Source organism: Megascapheus bottae, chromosome 6 (assembly GCF_031878675.1).
Source record: "Megascapheus bottae isolate mThoBot1 chromosome 6, mThoBot2.hap1, whole genome shotgun sequence".
NCBI classification, from domain to species: domain Eukaryota; kingdom Metazoa; phylum Chordata; class Mammalia; order Rodentia; family Geomyidae; genus Megascapheus; species Megascapheus bottae.
In genome coordinates this window covers 64873514-64899162 of record NC_143514.1, presented here as the reverse complement: position 1 = coordinate 64899162, position 25649 = coordinate 64873514, and the positions used below count along the sequence as shown (strand labels likewise).

The 25649-nt window shown below is 43.2% G+C and overlaps 1 protein-coding gene across 1 annotated transcript; it reads right to left on the bottom strand.

Annotated features, from left to right (window-relative positions):
* Positions 1–3661: 3661 nt before the first annotated feature.
* Positions 3662–25138, bottom strand: Tslig1 (tRNA splicing ligase complex subunit 1). Its single transcript, XM_090335335.1, has 7 exons — positions 24972–25138; positions 14142–14166; positions 13571–13692; positions 13287–13369; positions 11816–11868; positions 7856–7892; positions 3662–3868 (listed from the first exon to the last, which is right to left on the bottom strand). Exons 1-7 carry the CDS (start codon positions 25063–25065, stop codon positions 3782–3784), a joined length of 501 nt encoding a protein of 166 aa, XP_090191461.1. The 5' UTR covers positions 25066–25138; the 3' UTR covers positions 3662–3781.
* Positions 25139–25649: the final 511 nt, after the last annotated feature.

The window sequence follows — 25649 nt, the reverse complement described above, 5'->3', positions numbered from 1 at the left end:
TTTATGTTGTAAATTAATATTTTATTTTTATTTTTTGCCAGTCCTGGGGCTTGAACGCAGGGTCTGAGCACTGTCCTTGGGCTTTCTCAAGGTTAGTGGTCTGCCACTTGAGCCACAGCACCACTTCGTTTTTTTTGTTTTTTTTATCTTAGGTATGTGGTACTGAGGATGTGTGCATGCTAGGTAAACACTCTACCACTAGGCCAAACTCCCAACCCAAACATTCTATTTATTTAAAAATTTTTTTCTTTCATTTTTGCCAGTGCTCAGGGCCTGGGCACTGTTTCTGGGCTTTCCTCAAGGTTAGTGCTCTACCACTTGAGCCACAGCACCACGTCCAGCCTTTTCTGTATATGTGATACTGAGGAATCAAACCGTCTTTGTGCATGTGAGGAGGCAAGCACTCTACCACTAGGCCAAACACCCGGGCCCCCCAACATTTTATTTTTTTAATTTTTTATTAATTTATTTTTTGTGGGTCATGGGGCTTGAACTCAGCCTGGGTGCTGTCCCTGAGCTCTTCAACTTAAGGCTACCACCCTGCTCTTGAGCCAAGCCCCACTTCCTGCAACATTTTATTTTCAAACAAGAGTTGTTTTTTTTTTTTAAACTTTTTTTTCCCAGGCCTGGGCTTGAGCTCAGGGCCTGAGCCTGTCCTTGGACTTTCTCAAGGCTAGAGCTCTACCACTTGAGCCTCAGCACCACTTCCAGCTTTTTTCTATGTATGTGGTACTGAGGAATCGAACCCGGGCCTTCGTGCATGCTAGGCACTCTACCACTAGGCCAAACTCCCTGCCCTGTCCTTGGGATTTCTTAAGGCTAGAGCTCTACCACTTGAGCCATAGCACCATTTCTGGCTTTTTTCTATGTATGTGGTACCGCGGAATTGAACCCAGGTCTTCGTGCATGCTAGGCAAGCACTCTACCACTAGGCCAAACTCCCAGCCCCATACATGATAATGGAACTGTTAAATGGATAAGGAAAATGAAATCCACAGATTACCTAAAAACTTCATTGAACATATCAGCCCTCTCCCTTCAGAACTGTAAGGCTTGCCACCATCAATCAAATATTTAGATATGTTAACAAGTAAAACTAGACACACAGCCAGCTGCTGGTGTATACACTTACCTGAAGATCCATTTTCAAACACCAGGCTCGCCTTCATTAACCCTACTTTTAAATACCCAGAGATAAACAACCCAGTGCTCAGAGGACTTAAGACAGCACATAGCTCTCTCAGTTCAATGTCAGCATACTATAATGATGTCTGGCACCACCCAGTGGCCATTTTATGAAGTTGTGAGTAAACCCTAATTTTGCAATTACAAGAGAATCTCTCAATCAACGTAGACTAATACTTTAATCAAACTAAGCAATCCTTTAAAAAAACAAAAACTGATCAATTTCCAATATCCAACACTGGAAAAAGAAAATTCAAATACTTAAAATTGGATAATTTTGAAGTCTGTTGTTAGCCTAGCCCCCACACCCTACTTTCTGCTTTTTTTTTTTTTTTTTTTTGCCAGTCCTGGGCTTGAGCTCAGGGCCTGAGCACTGTCCTTGGATTTTCTCAAGGCTAGAGCTCTACCACTTGAGCCTGAGCACCACTTCCGGCTTTTTTCTATGTATGTGGTACCAAGGAATCGAACCCGGGTCTTCATGCATGCTAGGCAAGCATTTTAACCACTAGGCCAAACTCCAGGTCCCCTACTTTCTGTTTTATTAAAGATGACAACCTTGTTAGAAAGAAAGATCCCTCTAGAAGATGTAATGTGAATTTTTTCTTATAAGAAACATGAGTTATCACCCAGGCCTAGAATTCAAGTCCTGTAACCGACAAAAGGGAAGGAGGGAGGGAGGGAGGGAGGGAGGGAGGAGGAAGGAAGGAAGGAAGGGAAGGGAAGGGAAGGGAAGGGAAAGGAAAGAAGAAAGAAAGATGAGCTGGGTGCTGGTGTAATCCTAGCTACTCAGGAGGCTGAGATCTTAGGATCCTGGTTCAAAATAAGCCCTGGTAGAAAAGCCCTAGGGATGCTTTTTTTTTTTGGCCAATCCTGGGGTTTGAACTTAGGGCCTGAGCACTGTCCTTGGACTTTCTCAAGGCTAGAGCTCTACCACTTAAGCCACAGTGCCACTTTTGGCTTTTTCTATGTATGGGGTACTGAGGAATCAAACCTGGGTCTTTGTGCATGCTAGGCAATTACTCTATCGCTAGGCCAAACTCCTGCTTCCCTCCCACCTCCCAAGAGATTTTTTTTTCCCCCCCAAGAGATTCTTATCTCCAATTAACCACCAGAAAAACCAGAAGAGGCTTGTGGCTCAAAGTGGTAGAGTACTAGCTTTGAGTGAAAAAGAGCTTAGGGACAGTGTCCAGATTCCTGAGTTCAAGCCCCAGGACTAACAAAAAAAAAAAAACCCAAACAATCAACCACATGGAACACAGATGATCTGTCCCATAGTAATCTAAAACACAACCTTCTTTATTATACATATAGAAATCTGAACCATTCTGGAAGAAAAGCAAAACCCTGGGTGCAAAAATCTTAATTTCTAAGCCAGGAACTGATGGCTCACGTTTGTATTACTAACTACTTAGGAGACTGTGATCTAACACTTTTAGTTTTACTCATATCTCCAACGAATCAGCAAGAAGCTACAAGTAGAGGTGTGGCTTCAAATGGTAGAGGGCCAGTCTTGAGCAAAACAACTAAGTGAGAATATGTGACCCTGACTTTAGGCACCAGGACTGCACACACAAAAAAGTACCTTATCAAATCCCTGTTGTTATTCTCATTGGTACTAGGGTTTGAACTCAGGATCTCTCACTTGCTAGGCAAGATTGAGCCATTTAAAAATTTTGAGCCAGTGAGCTGGGAGTTTGGCCTAGTGGTAGAGTGCTTGCCTAGCATGCACGAAGACCCGGGTTCAATTCCTTGGTACCACATACGTAGAAATAAGAAGCCGGAAGTGGTGCTGAGGCTCAAGTGGTGAAGTTCTAGCCTTGAGAAAGTCCAAGGACAGTCCTCAGGCCCTGAGCTTAAGCCCAGGACTGGCAAAAAAAAAAAAAAAAAAAATTTTTTTTTTTTTGAGCTAGGATCTCATTATATAACTCAAGGCAGCCCCAAATTCCTTCATCATCCTGTTTCAGCCTCCTGAGTGCTGAGATTACAGGCATATACAACCATGTTCAGCTTAAATTAATTTTTTTTCCCAAACACGGATTTCTCCCAACTACCTCTTATACCTATCACTGATCCTTTTTGGACCAGGCTGGAATGCTTCATTCCAGGGGAAAGGTGTGAGGCACCTACTGCTACAGCAGGGAATTAAAAAAGCACCTGAATATCTCCATATGAACTGAAGTAATTACTACAGACCAAAGCTGTGCCCTGGTTTTCCATTTCTGAAAGTAAGACTTTTAAGTTAAAATTTTCTGTTCTACAAACTTTCATTTAGGCCAGGAGTTTGGCCTAGTGGTAGAGTGCTTGCCTAGCATGCACGAAGACCCAGGTTCGATTCCTTGGTACCACATACTTAGAAAAAAGCCAGAAGTGGTGCTGAGGCTCAAGTGGTAGAGCTCTAGCCTTGAGAAAAATCCAAGGACAGTGCTCAGGCCCTGAGCTCAAGCCCAGGACTGGCAATAAAACTAAAAACAAAAACAAACAAAAAAACCCCTTCTATTTAGCAAAAAGATACTATAGAAATTAAATCATTGTATTTTCTTAAAAAGAAGAAAAAAAATCAGTTCTTCACAGGAGTGTTTTCTTTCTTTCTGGTGTCTTAAATGTCAATGATCACAAAAACTTCCGCCTTCTCTTCATTATGGACCTGCATCGCTGAATATGTTATTGCTTTGACTTCTGTTCCCTAAAGTTGGGGTAAGAGAAAAACAAATATGAAAATTAGAAACTGGAATCAAACACTTTAGCAACAACTGGCATAAAGCCCAGAGTGAAATATTATTCTGAAAAATTAAAAAGCTTTAAGGAACAACATGTTATCAAAATAACATAGTAGTATATCTCATCCCATAAAAACAAGAGCAATATGTACCCATCAGAAAAAGCATTGATGTGGAACTATGAGTTTAGAACTCTGGTTCAGGCTATGGTATACCAGGGTAGGGAAACTGTCTATTTAGGCATGTTTTTTCAAATATAAAGTGACTTGTGCCAGTCATTGGTGGCTCATACCTGTAATCCTAGCTACTCAGGAGGTTGATATCTAAGGATTGTGGCTCAAAGCCAGCCCAGAGATACATGTCCCAGAGACTCATTTCCAATTAACCACCAGAAAACCATGATAGCTCAACATGGTAGAGTGTTAGCCTCACAGACAGCATCCAGGCCTTGAGTTCAAGTCCCATAACTGACAACAAAAAATAAATTAAGTAAAAAAAAAAATAATTAAAGTGGGACTAGGAGTGTGGCCTAGTGGTACAGTGCTTGCCTAGCATGTACAAAGCCCTGGGTTGGATTCCTTGATACCACATACACAGAAAAAGCCGAAAGTAGTGCTGTGGCTCAAGTGGTAGAGCTTTAGCCTTGAGAAAACCCAAGGACAGCATTCAGGTCCTGTGTTCAAGGCCCAGGACTGGCAAAAATAAATAAATAAAGCAATTTGGATCAGAAAACACTTTTGCTGCTCTTTGGCTTCTCTTGGTCTCTACCTAATCTCTCCTACTGTGTCTTAGGTTTATGGAATTCAGCTTATTTTCCCCTCAGCGGCCAATATCCCCTCACCTCTTGGGACTTTGTTGTCCTTAAGTCTGGCTAGACAGACATAGTTTCCCATGTCAGAGCCCTCCACAGAATTCTGACATACAACACACCCCATAACTTGCCCTCTTTGGAACCACAGGATTAGATGTTCTCTTCCATCCCTCCCAGCTCTAAAATGAACCTATACCACAAGATGGCTCCTGCAATGGGTGAATGGCATTTGTGAGCTCTACAGCACAAGATACATGTGACTGTTTCACAGGAGGCACGAGTGGAACTGTCTCTGATTTTCCCCTTGGCTGTCATCTCCCACAACCTGTCAAGTGTACCTTTTTGCCTGACTCAACACATGCCGTTCTCACTTGCACCTTCCACACTGCTCCAATCATATGGACAGTTTCATTCCCCTACTCCCTCTCAGACTTCTCTGGCATCCCTCCCACTCAGGCAACAATGTTTCCAAGAAAAAGAACAACCAGTGAGAACTGGCTCATCCTCCTACTATCAGCTTAACATCCCTAACTGTTCTCAAGTCAGCCTGCCCTACAGTGACAATGGAGAGTCTGTCTCAGTCTCGCCAGAGGGTCATGGCTTCCATCTGAGCACCTGATCTCACCCCCCCCCTCTTACTGAGGCCTTAGCTTTGAAATCATCCTTTCTCTCTTTACAGCAAATCAATTTTCTCCTCCTTCCTAAGTCATTTCTACTCTGCGTTCAGTGTGGAACTGTGGCTCAAGCAGTAAGAGTGCTAATCTTGTACAAAAAAGCTCAGGGACAGCATCCAGGCCCTGAGCTCAAGTCCCAGAACCAGCGTAAAAACAAACAAATATGGATGAACATGGCTATATACTGATTAGTAAATCCAACAGCTGTTGGATAATTGGTTTTTCTTCTTTGCCTTCTTTTATTAGCCTTTCTTCTCTCCTTTGCCTTTTAGCTCCTCTTCCAAACTTCATGCCTGGGACTCAATTCTTTCCACTCTTCTCTCTTACATTACATTAGCTCCTTGGTAATCTAATCTAGTCCTAATATCTAGTTAGTGATAACTCTCAAATTTTTACTACCAGCCATGTACTGGTAGCTCATGCCTGTAATACTAGTTACTAAGAAGGCCGACATGCTACGATTGCAGTTAAAAGCCAACCTGGGCAGAAAAGGCCTGGAGAGATTCTTATCTCAAAAACTGGAAATGGAGGGCCAGGAGTTTGGCCTAGTGGTAGAGTGCTGGCCTAGCATGCATGAAGACCCGGGTACAATTCCTCGGTACCACATATATATAGAAAAAAAGCCGGAGTGATGCTGAGGCTCAAGTGGTAGAGCTCTAGCCTTGGGAAAGTCCAAGGACAGTGCTCAGGTCCTGAGCTCAAGCCCAGGATTGGCAAAAAACAAATTAAAAAAAAAAAATTGGAAATGGAACTGTGGCTCAAGTGGTAGAGCAGTAACCTTTAGCCAAAGGAGATAAGGGACAGTGCCCAGCCCTGAGTTCAAACACCACAAAACAAATTTAATTCTAGGCACAGCTGTCACCGGAACATTCCATAGTCAAATGCCTATAATCTAATATTTCCATTTAGATGGCCAAGTGGCACCTCAAACAGAATGTACCAAGCACGGTGATATAAGATTGTACTCTCAGTTATGAGAAAGGCAGAGAAAGGAGAACTGCAGCTCAAGGTCAGCCTAGGACCTATCATCCCAGCTAGCGCAAAAATAGGTGGACTGACATCCAGGCATATACCCACACAGGAAGTCAGACACTATCTCAAACAATGCAAAAAAGGGCAGGAACTGTGGCTCAACAGTAGAGCTCCTGCCTTGCAAGCACAAGGACCTGAGGCTAAATTCTATTAATGCAAAAAAAAAAATTTAGTCCAATTCTTTCACTATATAAGAAATGAAGGGCCAGGAGTTTGGCCTAGTGGTTAAAGTGCTTGCCTAGCATGCGTGAAGACCCGGGTTCGATTCCTTGGTACCACATACATAGAAAAAAGCCGGAAGTGGTGCTGAGGCTCAAGTGGTAGAGCTCTAGCCTTGAGAAAGTCCAAGGACAGTGCTCAGGCCCTGAGCTCAAGCCCAGGACTGGCAAAAAAAAAAAAAAAAAAAGAAATGAAGGCTCAAGAAAATAAATGGATCCAGGCATGCCACTCGTGCAATCCTAGCTACTGAGGAGGCTGAGATCTGAAGATCATGGTTTAAAGCCAACCTGGACAAGGGAATTTATGGCTCTTATCTCTAATTAACCTCCCAAAATTGAGAAGTGGAGCTGTAACTCAGGTCTGGGATCATGGCCTAGTGGTAGAGTGCTTGCCTAGCATGCATGAAGCCCTGGGTTTGATTCCCCAGGGTTCAATTCCCGAGTTCAAGTCCCAGGACTGTCAAAAAAAAAAAAAAAAAGATAAACTTTCAGCCTTAAGAGATTAAAGCTAAGGGATAGCACCTATGCCCTGTGTCCCAAAATACACACATACACACACACACACACACACACACACACACACACACACAAATGAGCTTTTAAGTTTCACAGCCATCTGTAATAGCAAATCTGACCCTCTAGACCAGGGCTGACTCCTAATCTAATTTTAATGTGTGAAAGCAGAGTTTTTACTTATGCAGACAGGTTAGAATACTTTAAGAAAAAGTAAGCCCAAGGACAATGCTTAGGCACTGAGTTCACAGCCCCAGGAGTGGCCAAAACACACAGAAACAGACACAGACACACATGCACACAAGAAAAAAAAAAACCATTTAACATACCAATTAGAATGTTAAAGTTTACTTTCATACACACACACACACACACACACATATACACACACACATTTTATATATATATATATATATATAAAATGTGTGTGTGTATATATATATATATATATATCTCCTGGGCTTGGGCTCAGGGCATGAGCACTGTCCTTGGGTTTTCTCAAGGCTAGAGCTCTACCACTTGAGCCACAGCACCACTTCTGGCTTTTTTCTATGTAGGTGGTACCAAGGGATCAAACCTGGGTCTTCATGCATGCTAGGCACGCACTCTATCACTAGGCCAAATTCCCAGCCCTGCCATACATATATGGTCTTTATGGAAAGGAAATATATAAAATATTTCCAATTGTCAGACTTTAAAACATACCTGAGGGTGCTTGGACAGTGAAAATTCTTCTCCCCACCTTGAGAAGAAAATGAAAACATGATTGAAAGTTTTAAATTTTTGCATTCATGATCCTTACATATTTTTAAATAAGCCTTACAAATGTGGTTCAGCTACTAAAGATCTAAAGGCAAAGGAATACATGTATTACCAGCAGACACAGTTGTAAAGGACTTATAATAATAGCCACTGTTGCTTTCAGTGTTGACAATGTTCCTAATTTAAGGGTGGAGCCCACCACAGTGTGCTTATAGTAGCAACTCACTAATTTTTTTTTTTTTTGCCAGTCCTAGGGCTTGAACTCAGGTCTGGGCACTATCCTTAAGCCTCTCTATGCTCATGGCTAGTGCTCTACCACCTGAGCCATGGCACCATTTCTGGCTTTTTCTGTGTATATGGTACTGGGGAATTGAAATCAGGATTCCATGTATGCTAGGCAAACACTCTACCACTAAGCAACATTCCCAGCCCAATAAATTTTTTTTTTTTTTGTCAGTCATGGTCAAGCTTGAACTCAGGGTCTGGGCACTGTCCCTGGGCTTTTTTCTTTTTGCCAGTCCTGGGCTTGAGCTCAGAGCCTGAGCACTGTCCTTGGACTTTCTCAAGGCAAGAGCTCTACCACTTGAGCCTCAGCACCATTTCCAGCTTTTTTCTATGTATGTGGTACCAAGGAATTGAATCCAGGTCTTTGTGCATGCTAGGCAAGCACTCTACCACTAGGCCAAACTCCTGTCCCTGTCCCTGGGCTTTTGTGCTCAAGACCAGTTGTGCCCTACCAGTTTGAGACACAGTGCCATGTCCAGTTTTCTGGTGGTTAATTGGAGATAAGCATCTCATAGACTTTCTTGATCAGGCTGGCTTTGAACCGTGATCCTCACATCTCAGCCTCTCAAGCAGCTAGGATTACAGGCATGAACCACTAGCCCTGGGGGCTCAATAAATAATTTTTAGTAAATATTTCAGGATAATATATAACACTCAGAAATTTCACTGTACTTTGAGGAAGAGAAAGCTTCTGTGGAGACAATTGGTCTGAGTACTATAAATACAAACTTCTAGATTTAGACCTAAGTTTAAGCTTAATTTATCTTTCCAACTTTGTTTTTGGTGCCAGTCTTGCAGCTTGAACTCAGGGCCTGAGTGCTATTCCTAAACTTCTTTGCTCAAGGCTAGCTTTCCATTAATGGGGCCATAGCTTCATTTCTGGTTTTCTGATGTCAATTGGATAAGAGTCTTAAGGAGTTTCCTGCTTGGGCTAGTTTTGAACTGTGATCTCAGATCTTAGCCTTCCGAGTAGCTAGGATTACAGGCATGAGCCCCCAGTTCCTGGCTTATCTTTATAACTTTTGTCAAGATGTCCACACCCTGAGTTCAATTCCAGGACTGGCATTCGCATTCGCATACACACACACACACGCACACACGCACACACGCGCGCACACACACACACACACACACTGCACTACTTTCTTCCTTACATACCAAATGTGTCTAAGTATTACAACATAGCATAATAGAGCAAAAATTAAAAATTCCATTCAACTACTTTGTAGCTAAGTACTTTTAAACAAATTAGATTCTTTATTCATTAAAAAACAAAACAAAACATGCCGGGTATGGTGGTTCACACTTGGAATTCTAGCTACTCAGGAAGCTGAGATCTGAGGACCAAGGTTCAAAGCCCACCTGGAATTCTAGCTACTCAGAAGACTGAGATCTGAGGATCAAGGTTCAAAGCCAGCCCGGGAACAAAAGGACCTGAGACTCTTATCTCCAATTAACCTCTAGAAAATGGTTAAAAATAAGGGTTGGCTCAAGGGTAGTGTGATGGCCTTGAGCTGAAGAGCTCTGTGACAGTGCCCAGGCTGAGGAGTTCAAGCCCCATGACCCACAAAAAAGAAAAAAAAGAAAGAAAGAAAAGAAAAGAAAAATATGCCCATATACACAAACCAAACCAGGAAGATAGGCATGTGGATGGACCTGAAATCCTAACACTTGTGAAGCTACTGTAAGTAGATCATGGGTTTAAATCCAGGTTGGAGACTACACAGTGAGTCTGACAGGCCAGAGGTATGGCTCAAATGGTAGAACTCCTGCCTGGTAAGTGAGAAGTCCTGAGCTTAAAATCACTGCCACATATGGGCTGGGAGCATGGGCTAGTGGTAGAGTGCTTGTCTAGCATGCACCAAGCCCTGGGTTTGATTCCTTAGTATCACATACACAGAAAAAGCTGGAAATGGTGCTGTGCCTCAGGTGGTAGAATGCTAGCCTTGAGAAAGCCCAAAGATAGTGCCCAGACCCTGAATTCAAGCCCCAGGACTGGCCAAAAATAAATAAATAAATAAATAAATAAATAAAATAATAATAATAATAATAAATAAATAAATTCTGCTGGCGCCAGTGGTTCACGCCTGTAATTCTAGCTACTCAGGAGATCTGAGTTCTGAGGAGTGGGTCAAAGCCAGTTAAGGCACAAAAGTCTGGGAGGCTCTTACCTCCAATTAATGACCAGAAAACTAGAAGTGGCACTGAGGCTCAAGTAGTAGAGCACTAGCCTTGAGCTGAAGAGCTTGGGGATAGTACTCAGGGCCAGAGTTCAAGCATTATGACCAATAAAAAATATACAAATAAATAAATAGACAAAATAAACAAAATCACTGCCCCCCCCACATATACATATACACATTAACATAGTGAGTATAAACAAAGCCAAGGTAACCTTGGTGAAGTATTTGCAAACTCTGGAAGGAAAAGAAGGTATAATTTATATAGACATAACTGGCCTGAGTAGGTCGAGAAAGATGGCTCTATGAGAAAGAGTAACTTGGTATTTCCTATCAACCAAGCTGCACTGGTATTCTGTGCCCTTTAGCAATTATAGACACACACACATACTCTTTGCCCTCCACTGACAATAAAATCAACAAATTGGGAATCAGAATCGATTTTTGCTTGTTTCTATGCCAGTACTGGGGCTTGAGCTCTGCTCCTGGACACTGTCCCTTAGTTTTTTTGCTCAAGGCGGGCATTTTACCAGTTGAGCTACAGTTCCACTTTTGGCTTTTTGTTGATAAACTGAAGGTAAGAATTCATGGATTTCAGCAGGGTGCAATGGCTCAGGCCTATAATCCTAGCTACTCAGGGGGCTATGATCTGAAGATAAAGGTTCAAGGCCAGCCCAGGCACTCAAACCAGCCCAAGCACTAAAGACCTTGAGACTCTTACCTCCAATTAACCACTAAAAAGCCAGAAGTGACGCTGTGGCTCCGGGGATAGAGTGGTAGCTTTAGCTGAAGAGTGCAGGGACAGGACAACACCCAGGCCCAGAGTTCAAGCCTCATGACCCACAAAAAAAAAAAAAAAGAATTCATGGATTGGGGCCAGAAACTAGCCTAGTGGTAGAATGCTCACTTAGCATGCATAAAGTCCTGGGTTCCATTCCTCGATAACACATACTCAGAAAAAGCTGGAAGTGGCTCAGGTGGCAGAGCGATAGCCTTGAGCAAAAAGTGTCCAAGAGGGGCCAGGAGTTTGGCCTAGTGGTAGAGTGCTTGCCTAGCATACATGAAGACCCAGGTTTGATTCCTAGGTACCACATACATAGAAAAAAGCTGGAAAGTGGTGCGGAGACTCAAGTGGTAGCTATCTAGCCTGGAAAGTCCAAGGGCAGTGCCCAGGCCCTGAGCTCAAGCCCAGGACTGGCAAAAAAACATCATGGATTTTTCTGCCAGGATCCTCAGATCATAGCCTCTTAAGCAGATAGGATTACAGATGCCAGTCATTACACCCAGCTCAAGATCAATTTTATTCTTTAAAGTTTCTGATCCTCCAAAGCTCAGTACAATCTACAAGGCTCTGCCAAATGCAAGTGATCTGATTTAGCATGTTGATTTGTCTTTCTTCCCACTAAGTTCAATGAAGACTATAACATTCAAAACTCACCCAATTGACCGCAATTTATAATTTCTTTGATCAATATTAAGCACTTTCACTTCCTAAAAAAGAAAAAGGAAATTTTTTTTATTTTAAAAAATTATTGAGATTAGACTACCCACTAAAACATATTTAACATCACTTTTTCTTTCTTTTTTTGCCAGTTCTGGTACTTGAGCTCAGGGCCTGAGCACTGTCCTTAGACATGTTTTGCTCATGACTAGGGCTCTGCCACTTGAGCCTCAGCACCACTTCTGGCTTTTCTATGTATGTGGTACCGAGAAAGCGAACCTGGGTATTTGTACATGCTAGGCAAGCACTCTACCACTAGGCCATACTTTCGGCCCATCCTTGAGACTCTTCAATTAACCACCAGAAAAGTAGATGTGGCGCTGTGGCTCAAAGTGGTAAAGCTCTAATCTCAGTGCTCAGCCCAGGCTGGGTGCCTGTAATCCTAGCTACTCAGGAAGCTGATCTGAAGGTCAAGGTTCAAAGCCAGCCCAAGCACAAAAGACTATGAGGCTTTTATCTTCAATTAATCTCTAGAAAACGGGAAGTTGAGCTGTGGCTCCAAGAGTCACTGGCACTGTGGCTCAAATGGTAGAGTGCTAGCCTTGAGCTGAAGAGCTCAGGGACAGTGCCCAGGCCCAGAGGTCAAGCCCCATGATCCCCCCCCCTGCCCCCAACACACACACACAAAGTATAGATGAAGAATAAAGGTATGTTAAGTTTTTCTTTTCGTCTGATTCTGTAGGTGCATTCTTCTCCCCCTCCCCCTCCCCCCACCCCTGCCAGTCCTGGTGCTTGAACTCAGGGCCAAGGCACTGCCCTTTCAAGGTTAGTGCTCTACTACTTGAGCCACAGGACCACTTCCAGCTTTTTCTGTGTATGTGGTACCAAGGAGTCAAACCTGGGTCATGTATGCTAGGCAATCACTCTACCACTAGTCCACACTCCTGGGCCTGTAAGTGCATTCTTAAACAATCTTGACTAATGACAACTGCTATCTGATCAAATATCTAAATACAAAATGCAGTTACACAGGCAAACTCAGGTTCACCAAAAAGTGCTCATAATTTTGCAAATCCATACCATCTAATATGGATATAGGGACTTTTAAAAAAGTACTTATTTTTTTCCAGTTATAGGGGTTAAACTCAGGGCCTGAGCACTGTCCTTGGACTTTTCTCAAAGTTAGAGCTCTATCCTTGAGCCACAACACTACTTCCAGCTTTTTTCTATGTATGTGGTGCCAAGGAATCGAACCTGGGTGCTTGTGCATGCTAGGCAAGCACTCTACCACTAGGCCAAACTCCTGGCCCTGGACTTTTATTTTTTAATCATGCATGTCCTATTTTTTTTGGTGCTGTGACTCGGATGTATGTCCTATTGTTAAACATTTTCTCAGTTTTAAAATATAAGCGAAGAGCCCACTTGCCTCCAGTTTAAAAACAGAGCAACACAAAAAACCCTTTCTTACCCGGGGTATGAAGAATTCATCAGCACTGAACTTATAAAGCCATTCATCCAAAAAGTGAAACAGAAGAGACAATAAGTCATCTCCTACATAGGATCAAAAAAGGCCAAAACAATATATTTAATCATTCTGGTCACTAAAAACTTGTTTCAATGTTAAAGGATGGTGAATTTTTTAGCTAGTTTATGTACTCATAATCATTTTGTTGTTTGCATTGTGAAAAAATACTCAGATCAGGGAGAATACCACACATTTGGCTGGTTTTTCCTTATGAATAAATCAGTTACCTTGAGTTTCCACCTCGACTGTTTGGAGGGGCTCCACAGTCCCAGTGTCTGTCATGTAGCCAAACATGGCCATTGCACATTGCTCAAATGCTTCCTCCAGCGTATCTCCCCATGCATGTAACCTAATGAAACACATATATTCCTTATGTATACCTTAAGTATACATGTTGTCCCTGAGCTCTTCAGCTCAAGGCTACCACCCTACCCCTTGAGCCATAGTGCCACTTCTCATTTTTCTAGTGGTTAACTGGAGACAAGGGTCTCATAGTCTTTAGTGCCCAGGCTGGCTTTGAAGAAATCCTCAGATCTCAGCCTCATGAGTAGCGAGGATTACAGGCATGAGCCACTGCGCCCGGCTTTTCATATGTAAAACAAATCAATATCAACAAAAAATATCAGAGGAGAAAAAACTGGAGATATCTAAATTAAAACATTTCAGCCTGGACTTGGGATGTAGCTCAGTGGCGAAATGCTTGCCTAGCAAGTCCAATGTTCTGGGTTTGATCCCCAGCACCAAAAACCCCCCCAAAACAGTTATAGTTTCAAAGGAACAAACTCAGACTATACTCACTGAACATCTGCTGTATGATCCAAATCTGAAAGAGAGGAAAAACATCTATAAGTCAGTAATACTAACTCCAATCATAAGAACTCTAGAAAGGCAACAGTGATGTGCTGAGAACAAAATACAACAAAAAACCCATAGTTCATTATTACTTACTATTTAGAGCATCCTACATTCTAGAGTTGGAAGGCAATGGCTCACATCTGTAATCCTAACTACACAGAAGGCTCAGATATGAGGACCAAATTTAAAGTCAGCCAGACAGGCCAATCTCCAAGATTTAACTACCAAAAAAAAAAAAAATGGAGCTGTGGCTCGAGTGGTAGGTCAGAAAAGTCCCTTCTGCATTATTTTTAATTATTTATTGTTGGTCACGGGGCTTGAGTCATCATGGGTACTGACCCTGAGCTTTTTCACTCAAGGCTAACACCCTACCATTCAGAACTACAGCTCCACTTACAGATTATTTTTGTGTTTATTTGGAGTCTCATGGACTTTCTTCCCAGGCTGGCTTTGAAGACCCATGATCCTGAAATCTCAGCCTCCAGAGTAGTTAAGATTATAACTGTGAGCCACCAGTGCCAGTCTGCATTATTTTTGAGATAGGACCTTACTTTAGTTTCAGGCCTGTCTGGGCTTTGATCCCCTCTGTACATGCTTCCCTTTGTCACTATGCTAATCATTGTTTCTCCCGAGCTTGGAATAACAGGTGTGCCAATGAGTCCAGCACTTTTTTTTTGCCAGTCCTGGGCTTGGGCTCAGGGCATAAGCACTGTCCTTGGGTTTTCTCAAGCCTAGAGCTCTACCACCTGAACTATAGCACCACTTGTGGCTTTTTTTTTTTTTTTTTTTTTTTTTGCCAGGCCTGGGCTTGAGCTCAGGGCCTGAGCATTGTCCCTGGACTTTCTCAAAGCTAGAGCTCTACTACTTGAGCCTCAGCAAAACCATTCCCAACTTTTTTTCTATGTGCATGGTACAGAGGAATCGAACCCGGGTCTTCGTGCATGCTAGGCAAGCACTCTACCATTAGGCCAAACTCCTGGCCTGGCTTTTTTTTTTTTCTATTTATGTAGGACGGAGGAATTGAACCCGACTGTTCATGGATGCTAGGCAAGCACTCTACCACTAGACCAAACTCCCAGCCCCTCCAAGCAATTTTTTAATTGAGTCTTATGAATATCTTTTTATGTGTGTGTACTGGCTGGGCCTGAAGTCAGGGCCTGGGTGCTGTCTCTTAGCTTTATTTGCTCAAAGCTATTGTTCTACCACTTGAGCTCTACTTCTGACTTTTGCCATTAGAGAGAACACTGGCAATAACAGTCTCACATACTTTTCTGCATAGTCTGACTTGTGTTATAAAGTGTACTCTCCAAGAACCACTGGTCATAATGATAAACTCAAAAACAAATAATTGTCTCAGCAAGACAAAATTTACTTCTGCAGAAAAGTATGCTATCAGCCAAAAATCTGGCAAGCAAGGACATAGAGCAGGCAGGCTGTATCCATAATACAGTAAGCCGTGCCCCTCTACTCAGATTGGCTGAGCTCAGGTCCACAGTCTAGTTACATAAGGTGACCTTAAAAGACTTAGAAATAAAATAAACAGTACACAGCAATCTTAAAACATAAACACACCCTCTACTTCCTGAACAATCTGAGATGTGTCTACTGAAGTGTGTCTTAATTCCAATTAAGAGGGCTGGGAGTTTGGCCTAGTGGTAGAGTGCTTGCCTAGCATGCACGAAGACCCGGGTTCGATCCCTGGGTACCACATACATAGAAAAAAGCCAGAAGTGGTGCTGAGGCTCAAGTGGTAGAGCTCTAGCCTTGAGAAAGTCCAAGGACAGTGCTCAGGCCCTGAGCTCAAGCCCAGGACTGGAAAAAAAAAAAAAATTCCTTCATATCCCAAAACAGTTGCTCTTTTCCTTTCTTAATTTGCTGATATTGTCTTAGCAAAATAATCATCAAGAGCCAAGGCATCAGGCTAAAACAGCAACTTAGTAACTTTAAAAAAAATTTTTTTTTTTTTTTTTGCCAGTCCTGGGCTTGAGCTCAGGACCTGAGCACTGTCCTTGAAGTTTCTCAAGGCTAGAGCTCTACCACTTGAGCCTCAGCACCACTTCCAGCTTTTTTCTATGTATATAGTACCAAGGAATCGAACCCAGGTCTTTGTGCATACTAAGTAAGCACTCTACCACTAGGCCAAACTCCCAGGCCCCCACCCCAACTTTTTTTTGTTGTTTTTTTGTGGGTCATGGGACTTGAACTCTGGGCCTGGGCGCTGTCCCTGAGCTCTGCAGCTCAAGGCTACTTCCCTACCTGAGCCATTGCCCCACTTCTCGTTTTCTAGTGATTAATTGGAATAAGAGTCTCATAGTCTTTAGTGCCTAGACTGGCTTTGAACCTCAACCCTCAGATCTCAGCCTCCGGGTAGTAGCTAGGATTACAGGTGTGAGCCACAATGCCCAGTTTTTTTTTTTGTGCCAGTCCTGGGGCTTGAACTCAGGTCCTGAGCACTGTCCTTGGGCTTTTCTCAAGGCTAGCACTCTGCCACTTGAGCCACAGTACCACTTGCAGCTTTTTTCTGTGTATGTGGTACTGAGGAATTGAACCCAGGGCTTCGTGAATGCTGGGTGAACACTCTACCACAAGGCCACGCTCCTGGCCCCCAAAGCAGGAACGTTTAACTTTTGATAGAAAAGGCATCTTATCTCATACTTGGAAACACAATTTTCAGATCTCAGCCTCTCAAATAGCTAGAATTTATTCTCATGTATTTCTGCCTAGTTGATTTTGAACCACGATTCTCAGATCTCATTCTCCTGAGAAGCTAGGATTATAGTAGTACAGGCCAGCAGAAATGAAGACTTTTAAAAAAAAAAAGTTTATTTACTTTGTTGTTATTATAAAGGTGATGCACAGAGGAATTACAATTACCTGAGTCAGGTAATGAATACATTTTTGAAGACCACTTTTTAGAGAGGATAAAGGAATTTATTGATAGTGACATGAACCAGGCTAGTGCCTGAAAGTTTGGAGATCATGGATTTTTAAACAAGCTGGTTGTATACAAAACAGCTATACTACAGGTCAGGTGAGTTGACATCAACTTCTGACTAAGTGGAAAGATCCTTTCTAGTTGAGGTGAAATCCTGACATAGTGTTACTAATGTTTTGTGTTTTGTGGGCTTTTCACCTAATCTGCCCCAACTCATGTTCCAGGAACAGCCCTACCATACCATTCAGGCAACTGGATGCTAGAAAATCTACTTCAGGGGCTGGGAGTTTGTCTTAGTGGTAGAGTGCTTGCCTAGCATGCACAAAAACCCAAGTTCAATTCCTTGGTCATGTGGTACCATAGATAAAACCGGAAGTGGTTCTGTGGCTCAAGTGATAAAGCTCTAGCCTTGAGAAAACCCAAGGACAGTTTGCCTAGCATGCATGAAGACCCAGGTTCAATTCCTTGGCACCACATATATAGAAAAAGCCAGAAGTGGTGCTGTGGCTCAAGTGGTAGAGCTCTAGCCTTGAGAAAGTCCAAGGACAGTGCTCAGGCCTTGAGCACTGGCACACAAAAACAAAACAAAACAAAAAAAACGACTAAGGCTGGCTTCAAACCTTGATCCATTAGTTGCAAGAATGAAAGAATAACAGGTTTGGAAGTGGGGCTGTGGCTTAGGGGTAAGGAGGTAGCCTTGAGGTGAAGAGCTCAGGGACAACACCCGGGCCCAGAGTTCAAGCCCCATGACCCCCCACACACACTCAAAAAAAAAAAAAAAAGGAAAAAAAAAAAGAATAACAGGTGGCCGGGAATTTGGCCTAGTGGTAGAGTGCTTGCCTAGCATGCACGACGACCCAGGTTCGACTCCTCGGTCGAACAAAACAAAACAAAAATAAATAAAAAAACAAGAATAACAGGTTTAAGCCATGGAGTCTCTTGATAAAATTGTTCTAGTGTGTGTGCCAAACCTGGGGTTTGAACTCAGGGCCTGGGCACTGTCCCTGAACATTTTTGCACCTTACCATTTAAATCACAGCTTCAATTCACATTTTTGGTGGTCAACTGGAGATAAGACTCTCCCTCCATTTTCTGCCTAGGTTGGCTTCAAACTGCAATCCTCTGATCTCAGCCTCCTAAATACTGGCACCAGAAATAAAAGTTGTTTTGATTTGTTTTTGGTGCTGGTCCTAGAGCTTGAACTTGGGACCTGGTCATTTTGTGATTTTTAGCTTCATAGTAGTGCTCTACCACTTCCTGATTTTTTGGTGTTTAATTGAAGAAAAAGTCTCACAAAGTTTTCTTCCTGGGCTGACTGAATCATCACCCTCAGATTTGTCTCCTGAACAGCTAGTATAACAAGAGTGAGCTACCATTGCCTGACATATAATAGTTGTGTTTTTTTTTTTTTAAATCACAAAGGTTTTTATTTGTATTTTTTTGTTTTTTGCCAGTCCTGGGCTTGAGCTCAGGGCTTGAGCACTGTCCTTGGACTTTCTCAAGGCTAGCACTCTACCACTTGAGCCTCAGCACCACTTCTGGCTTTTTGCTATGTATGTGTACCGAGGAATCAAACCCTGGTCTTCGTGCATGCTAGGCAAGCACTCTACCACTATGCCAAACTCCCGGCCCCGTGTTTTTTTTTTTTAAGTAAACACTACAAGATTATATTAGGAGCTTTTTTTTTTTCTTTTTGGCTAGTCCTGGTGCATGAACTCAGGGCCTGAGTCCTTGGGCTTTCTCAAGGCTAGAGCTCTACCACTTGAGCTACAGCACCACTTCTGGTTTCTTCCTGTGTATGTGGTACCAAGGAATGAAACTCCGGTCTTCGTGTATGCTAGGCAAGCACTCTACCACTAGGCCAAACTCCCGGCCATGAGCTTTTTCTTGAGATTCTTATGGGAACAATACAGCAGTTCAGACCAACCAGAGATGAAGGCCAATCTTTTTTTTTTTTTTTGCCAGTCCTGGTGCATGAACTAAGGGCCTGAGCACTGTCCTTGGGCATTCTCAAGGCTAATGCTCTTCCACTTGAGCCACAGCACCACTTGTGGTTTTTCTATGTATGTGGCACTGAGGAATCAAACCTGGGTCTTTGTGCATACTAGGCAAGCACTCTACTACTATGCCAAACTCCCGGCCCTATATATAAATATATTTTTGTCTGTCATGGGATTTGAACTTTGGCCCTGGTTCCTGAGCTCTTCAGCTCAAGGCTACTGCCCTATACCTTGAGCCACAGCACCACTTGCATTTTTCTGGCAGTTAATTGGAGATAAGAGTCTCTTGGCCTTTAGTGTTCAGGCTGGCTTTGAACCACAATCCTCAGATCTCAGCTTCCTGAATAGCTAGGATTACAGGTATGAGCCACCTCTTCCGGCTTACGAACCTAAAAATATTGTAGAGAACTGAAATATAGAATTATTATTAGTCCATGACAACTTCATCTGAGTCCCTGCACTTGACCAAACTCTAATATGGCTTTTAGTAGTTTAATGCTACATCCCTAAAATGGGGGGTGAAGACAACATTACAATACCTGACTGAGAAAAGTTCAACAGAGGTAAGATAAATCAGTATTTGTTCCAGCTACCATCTGATATAGGCCTCTGATCTCCTTTTGTTTCAGTATCCAAAAGGGCTTACCAAAAGAACTATGAACATGTATCTCTTACAACTCCGAAGTATTTTTTCTCAAGGACCTGAGAAACATTCCTCTGAAATGTAATCATTTCTACAGCCTGAGCCTTTGCCTCCCAATCTGTAGGAGGAGAGCAAGCTGACGCAACTAGCCTTGGCCTAGTGGCACTTAACATCATTTATGATGACTGGTCCTTTGTACTTTGTCATGTCTCCGATATAACTATTGAGCCCTATGTTTCTACTCCCTCTTTCCTCCTGTAAAAGTTATCTTTATACAAATTGAAATTGTCAGTAGTTACTGAATAAAATCTGATTTCAAGCTGGGCTCTGGGGGCCTCTAATCCTACCTACTCAGGAAGCTGAGATCTGATGGTTGACGTTCTAAGCCAGCCATGAAGGAAAAGTCCCTGAAACTCTGATCTCTAATAAACTACTCAGAAAAGGCTGGAAGTAGCACTGTGGCTCAAGTGATGGAGTATTAGCCTTGAGCAAAAGAGCTCACGGACAGTGTCCAGGCCCTGAGTTCAAGCCCTAGGTCTGACTTACATTAACATAAATTATATTTACTTACATTTTTATTTATGTATTTACTTTGGCAGTAATGATGTTTGAACTCAGGACCCTGTGTTTGCTAGGCAGGCATTCTACTACATGAGCTACATCATATACTACATTTTTACAGAAAAGTTACATTTTTAAGCTGGCACCAATGGCTCATGCCTGAAATCTTAGCTAATCAGGAGGCTGAGATTTGAGGATATAACAGTTCAAAGACACCCCTAACAGAAAAGTCCCCTTAAGACTTTTTTGAGAGGTTAATCTTCAATTAACCACTCAAAAACTGGAAGTGGAGCTGTAGCTCAAGATGGCAGAGCACTAACCTTGAGTGAAAAAGAGTTCTGGGACAGTGTCTAGGCCCTAAGTTCAAGCCCCACCACTGCAAAGCAAAAAAAAAAAAAAAAGTTACATTTTTATTAAAAATATATATACTGTCAAAAATTCAGAAAAGTGGCATTATTTTGTTTCTTCAAATATTTCTAATATGTTCCTAAATAAAATCCAACCTTGTGCTAAAGTGATAGCTTAGTGGTAGAATGCTTGCTTACCGAGGTTCACACGTGTTTGAGCTTTGAACCCCAGAACTGAGGACAAGACAACTAAATCCAACCTCACAGGTATGCAAGAGAAAAGAAGGTGGAAATGGGAGAGAAAGCTACCTAGGCATGGTAGTAACCACCTGTAATACCATTAGGGCTGCAGTAGGATAATGAGTTTGTGGTTAACTTAGTCTAAAATAGCAAGAGCAAGGAAAATAGGGAAAGGAAAACAAGATTTGCATCTATCTATCTATCTTTCTATATCTTTTTTTTTTTTGGTTCAGTCGTGGGGCTTGAACTATGGGCCTGGGCGTTGCCCTGAACTCTTCAGCTCATGGCTGAAGTGGTGGCCCCAGCACCACTTTAAGTTTTCTGGTGATTAACTGGAGATAAAAGTCTCACAGACTTTAGTGCCTGGGCTGGCTTTGAACCTCAATCCTCAGATCTCAGTCTCTGGAAGTAGCTAGGGTTACAGGTGTGAGCCACTGGCAACTGGTTTTATTTTTACCAGTCCTGGGGCTTGAACTCAGGGCCTGGGCACTGTCATCAAGCTTTCTCAAGGCTAGTGCTGTACCACTTGAGCCACAGCACTACTTTTCTGTGAATGTGGTACTGAGACAAACCTAGGGCTTCATGCATGCTAGGTGAACACTCCACCACTAGGCTACATACTCCAGAGCCTAACTTTTTAATAAATTTGTGTATGTGTGTGTGTATGGTACTCAGATTGAATTCATGGTATCATTCATGAAGTACCAAGGTGCAACCTAAACCCCAGAATAGCATTTTATAGCTTTTTCAAATAACATGGGTATGAAACAAAGCTTGTACACCCAAGATCCAAAGTCCAGGAGTCCCAAGTTTGGCCTAGCCACATGCCCCCATATGCCAAACAAAGAAACAAGGGGAGTGGTAAGGAAAGACAGGCTACATGGCAGCTGGGGAGACAGTACACCTTCAACCATCTCCAGGGGTACAGGCACTGGCATCAGGATTAATAGGGAGAACTGGGGGCCCGGGGATGAGAAGGGTATACATAGTTAAAACAGTCCCGGGTCAGAGGTGGAGTCAGGTAAACCATTAGCTCTCTCTACCCGGGAGTTTCAGAAAGTATTTGTCATTTTACATTGGAATGGGAAGGGGCACAAATTGCCTGGTAGGCAATCTTCAGTTTTAGGCTATTTCTTTAAGATGGTAAGAAGAGAGCAGAACAGCTTATTTAACAACTGTTCTGCCTTCCACATTAAAATACTTAACAGGGAATTCACTTTTTCCCAGAGCTAAAGGGTTATAAAGTGAGTACAGCAGAGAATGAAGTAGATATTGTTACCCCTCCCTAGTAACTGTGTTGGGGGGGGCATTTTGCTAGAATGTGGCTAGGTGATGCTGTCTCTCAGAAAGTATGCTTTGGGCAGAACAGGTGGGGCTACCTGGATTGATAACAGAAAGCCCACAAGGTAATTTTGAAATCGCATATCAGGCCTGGAATTGATGTCACCCCCACAGGACATTTGCCTTTCTGATTAATGATCTTTGAGTGTAATGAACTTGCATAAAAACCAGGGACTCATCTTCCCTGGCATTAGCCTAGTTTGGGTCACTGGCAATAAACTTTTACCACCCCCTTTTTTTTTTGGTTAGTCATGGAGTTTGAACTCTGGGACTGGGCACTGTCCCTGAACTCATCACTCAAAGCTAGTATTCTATCATGTGAGCCATAGCGTCACTTCCAGTTTTCTGGTGGTTAATTAGTGATAAGACTCTCCCGGACTTCAGTGCCCAGGTTGGCTTTGAACTGAGATCGTCAGATCTCAGTCTCCTGGGTAGCTAGATTTACAGATGTAAGTGATTGGCTTTTAGGCTTAAGGGGAATAGTAGATCAAGGCAGGCACGGGGAGCTCTTGACTGTAATCCTAGCTGCTAAAGAGGCTAAGATTTGAAGATCATGGGTCAAAGTCAGCCTGGGCAAGAAAGTTTGTGAGACTCGTAACTCCAATGAACCACCCCAAAACTGGAAGTGAAGCCTTAGCTCAAGATGGTAGAGCAGGGCCGGGAGTTTGGCCTAGTGGTTAAAGTGCTTGCCTAGCATGCACGAAGACCCAGGTTCGATTCCTCAGTACCACATACATAGAAAAAAGCCGGAAATGGTGCTGAGGCTCAAGTGGTAGAGCTCTAGCCTTGAGAAAGTCCAAGGACAGTGCTCAGGCCCTGAGCTCAAGCCCAGGATTGGCAAAAAAAAAGATGGTAGAGCATTGGTCTTAAGCAAAACAGCTCAGGTCGATTGTGGGCCTGGGTGCTGTCCCTGAGCTCTTCAGCTCAAGGCTACCATCCTACCCCTTGAGCCACAGCATCACTTCTGGTTTTCTGGTAATTAACTGGAGATAAGATAAGAGTCTCACAGACTTTTTAGTGCCTGGGCTGGCTTTGAACTGAGATCCTTAGCTCAGCTTCGGGAGTAGCTAGGATTACAAGTGCGAACCACCACGCCCAGCCAAGATTTTTTTTTTTTTGCCAGTTTTGGGGCTTGAACTCAGGGATCAGAGCACTGTTTTGGGGCTTTTTCCTCAAGGATAGCTATCTGCCACTTGAGCCACAGCACCACTTCTATCTTTTCTATGTATGTGGTACCAAGGAATCGAACACAGGTCTTCATGCATGTAAGCACTCTACCACTAGGCCAAACTCCCAGGCTGGCTTTGAACCACTATCCTCAGATCTCAGTCTTGTGAGTAGCTAGGATTACAAGCATGAGCCACCGTGCCTGGCTCAAAAAAATTGTTGTTTTTAAATACACATACTTTTCTGTAAAACAATTTGAGAAATTTATTCTACATTTCTACTGGCACAAAATAATGGATATAAAGTATATGCAGTGCTGCACTGTTTCAGTTGCAAAACTGAACTATTTATTCTATATGTCCACCAGCTGGAATAAATACCTAAGAAGTTGCTCTAGAGGTGGTTGAGGATTTAACATTTTTTTCTAAATGAAAGAAAGATGTGAAAGAGACAGGCTGTGTCTTGAAAGTAGACAGCCAAGAATGCTATGGCAAATACTTGCAACTTTTTATAAAGAGGACAGTGGAAAATTAATGAAAGATTTAAAAGAGAGAAATGAGACTGATCTGTACATCCAAACAACAGTCACCTTTAGGGGTGACAGGTTAACTTTTATTAACAGACTGGAGGTGGAGATGTGGTACCGCTTAGAAACCATGAGGTTCTGAGTTCAAATCCTAGTAACACACACACACACACACACACACACACACATTCACACAAAAGCATTTATGAGAAAGCAATATATTTTCCTATACACTGTCATTAGTGGTGCTGGGGATTAAATCCAGAGCATTACTCGTGCTAGGCAAGACTCTACCACTGAGCTATTTTGTTAGGCTTCATTATTATTTCTCAAAGGAACTGAGATGCAAAAACAGGTAATATGAAGTGCCTAAAGTCACGAAGCTAATAAATGATAAAGCCCAGATCATTTTCACTAACAACATGATTGAGGTAAAAGACCCAGTTAGGAATCCTTTTTTTAGTTATTACCAGTCCTCTAACCTTGCAGCACTCCTAACTACTCCACTGTGGGTAGGTACATGCTGGTGACAAAACCCACAAACGTTTGAAAACACAACTATCGGCACAATTCGTGCTACAAAAAAAAAATGTGATGTGGCAGATGCAAATCAAGACTGTTAAGTGTTATTCCCCAAGACTGTGTCGTGAGTCCAAGTTTCCTGGAGACGTTTTCCTCCAGCATCTCCTCCAAGACAAGTACCAGATCGAATATGAAAACTAAATATTCTGGTAGCGCACGCCTGCGATCCCAGCTGTTCTGGAGGCTAAGATCTGAGAAACGCGGATCACAGCCAGCCTGGCTGTGCAGGAAGGTCCATTCACCTCCTGAAGACCGGAAGTGGCGCTGCTGAGTGGCAGAGCGCTCACGCCGCAGTGCTCAGGTCCTGAGTTCAGGCCCCTGCCTAAAGCACCTACAGCGCAAAGGGAAAGGAGGGGCCGGAGGCCTCGGGTGAGAAGTCAGGGACGCCCCGCGTGCTCCGGCCTGGCGACGCTGGCCAGCTACCTACTCACATTCGTACTTCTGATTGATTGGAGGATATTTGGCCTTGATCGCCTTCTGCTCCTCAGTCAAATTGTAATCTCTATCGTTTTTCTCTAGAGCCATGATTGAAGGATGGCACACGCCACTTCCGCACTCCCCCGGCCGGTCCGCGGCCCGCGGGTACAACTTCCGCACCAGACCCCGCCCCCTCGGCACAGCCTCTTAAAGGAGCAGGATCCCGCGCTGGACTCAGCAGGGCCTGCTCGATGCCGGCCTCCGCCATCTGGGCGGCTTGTCTAAAAGGTCGAGGCTCCATCTTCTGCGCTCACTTTGTCCCTGATCCTTTCTAAAGACGTAATAAAACAAGGCCACCTTAAACTAGGTACAATACTCTAGGTGTAGGTGGTGAGGCCTTTTTTTTTTTTTTCCATTTTGTTCTCAGGGTTGACTGCAAGACCCGGAAGCATTCCTGGCTTTTTAGGGTGCTCTCAAAGTTAGTATAACGGCCCGTAAGAAAATGGCTGCCCGCGGGAGCGTGCAGACAAACGTCTCACGTGATGTAGACAGGCACAATCCCATCAGCCGGGGCGCGCGCAATCGCTGGAAATCATCTCGGAGGGGTGGGAGGAGAAGGGGAGGAGCGGATGCCTGGCCCCGCCGAAAACGGCTCCGTGCGTCTGGATAGGCCGGGAACACAGATTCCCCGC